This window comes from Perkinsus marinus, assembly GCF_000006405.1.
Source record: "Perkinsus marinus ATCC 50983 genomic scaffold scf_1104296976074, whole genome shotgun sequence".
NCBI lineage: Eukaryota > Perkinsozoa > Perkinsida > Perkinsidae > Perkinsus > Perkinsus marinus.
In genome coordinates this window covers 1-1,526 of record NW_003200531.1, presented here as the reverse complement: position 1 = coordinate 1,526, position 1,526 = coordinate 1, and the positions used below count along the sequence as shown (strand labels likewise).

The 1,526-nt window shown below is 45.2% G+C and overlaps 1 protein-coding gene across 1 annotated transcript; it reads left to right on the top strand.

Annotated features, from left to right (window-relative positions):
- Positions 1-122: 122 nt before the first annotated feature.
- On the top strand, positions 123-1,210 carry Pmar_PMAR020017 (DNA-directed RNA polymerase II largest subunit, putative; the record flags this gene model as incomplete). The annotated part of the gene is made up of 5 exons (XM_002764812.1): positions 123-302; positions 346-465; positions 513-601; positions 1,079-1,097; positions 1,145-1,210. The coding sequence occupies 5 exons, from the start codon at positions 123-125 to the stop codon at positions 1,208-1,210; spliced, it is 474 nt and encodes a 157-aa protein (XP_002764858.1).
- Positions 1,211-1,526: the final 316 nt, after the last annotated feature.

Genomic DNA, 1,526 nt, shown 5'->3' with positions numbered 1-1,526 from the left:
TGCCCGGCTATATAAGTGAGTAACTATGTAGCGAATCACGGCGTATTTATTCGTATGTGTTCAGAAGGTTATTCGGATTGGATGGTGGAGTGTCTCTTATGGTGTCCCCCTCCGTAAGGTTCATGAAATATCAACTTCGGATGAATATCAACTTGGTGATGATGATGATGATGGGAAGGAGTGGTATTGGATTAGGTACGAAGGTGTATAAGGATGGCGAATCACGACAGCGTGTTCCCATCAATGTGAGGAGGTTGATTGACCAGTGCCACTACCTCTTCCCAGCTGAATTGGATCCTGATGTAGCATTCAACAAGAGAATAACTGCTAATGGTTTCATTGTAGTTCTATCCTCCTCAAGAGGTCGTCCAGAAGGTGGAGGAGGCCCTGGATAGGCTAAGGGTCATTCGAGGCCTTACTGATGACCAAATCCTAGGGTGGGAGGCTCAGCATAACGCCGCAGTGGTAGGTGTCTCTATTACACTATAGGGTTGAGTCATTGTGCTGGGCAGGTCCTCCAATCCCATCTACGATACCATCTAGCGTCCAGAAAGCTATTGGAGAGGAATAGACTCGGGCAGAGGGCAGTCGATTGGCTGGTGTAGAAATTTCCCAGAAATTTTTTCTAACTGGTGTATATATCTATGTATATATACACCAGTTTGGTGATGATCCCCACTTCGCGTGGTAGGATTATCTATGTATATGTACACCAGTTTGATGATGATCCCCACTTCGCGTGGTAGGATTACCTATGTATATGTACACCAGTTTGATGATGATCCCCACTTCGCGTGGTAGGATTATCTATGTATATGTACACCAATTTGATGATGATCCCCACTTCGCGTGGTAGGATTATCTATATATGTACATTAATTCGATGATGATCCCCACTTCGCGTGGTAGGATTATCTATATATGTACATTAATTCGATGATGATCCCCACTTCGCGTGGTAGGATTATCTATGTATATGTACATCAATTCGATGATGATCCCCACTTCGCGTGGTAGGATTATCTATCTATGTATATGTACACCAGTTTGATGATGATCCCCTGATAGTACGTATCAGGCTACTCCGCGATACTGAGGTACTGTCACTGTCACTGCTACTGTACAACGATCGTGTTCACAATAGACCGCGGATGACGTGTCTCCTGAGATGAAGGATGATGAGGATGGGGGTAAGTTGGGCACTTTGTAGGAGTATGAGGTGTGGTGGCAGATTATGATGGGGGAGAGGATTTTCGTCTGTTCAAAAGGGTGGAAGGCTCTCTACACTCGGAGCTTACTCTAAAGGGTACATAGTAATCACTTCCCTTGTCGTTGTCTACACTGCTGCTGTTGGTAAGGTATACCCGGTGTCACTAAGTGCTACATGAGACAAGACAATAGGGTTCAATACGGCAGTGATGTGGGCACATTCGTAGGCACTTTTATACGTCTGAGTCGGGGCTGGATGGCTGTTGTTTGTAGGCTCGTAACAAGGAGTGGGTTTTGGATACTGATGGATGCAATTT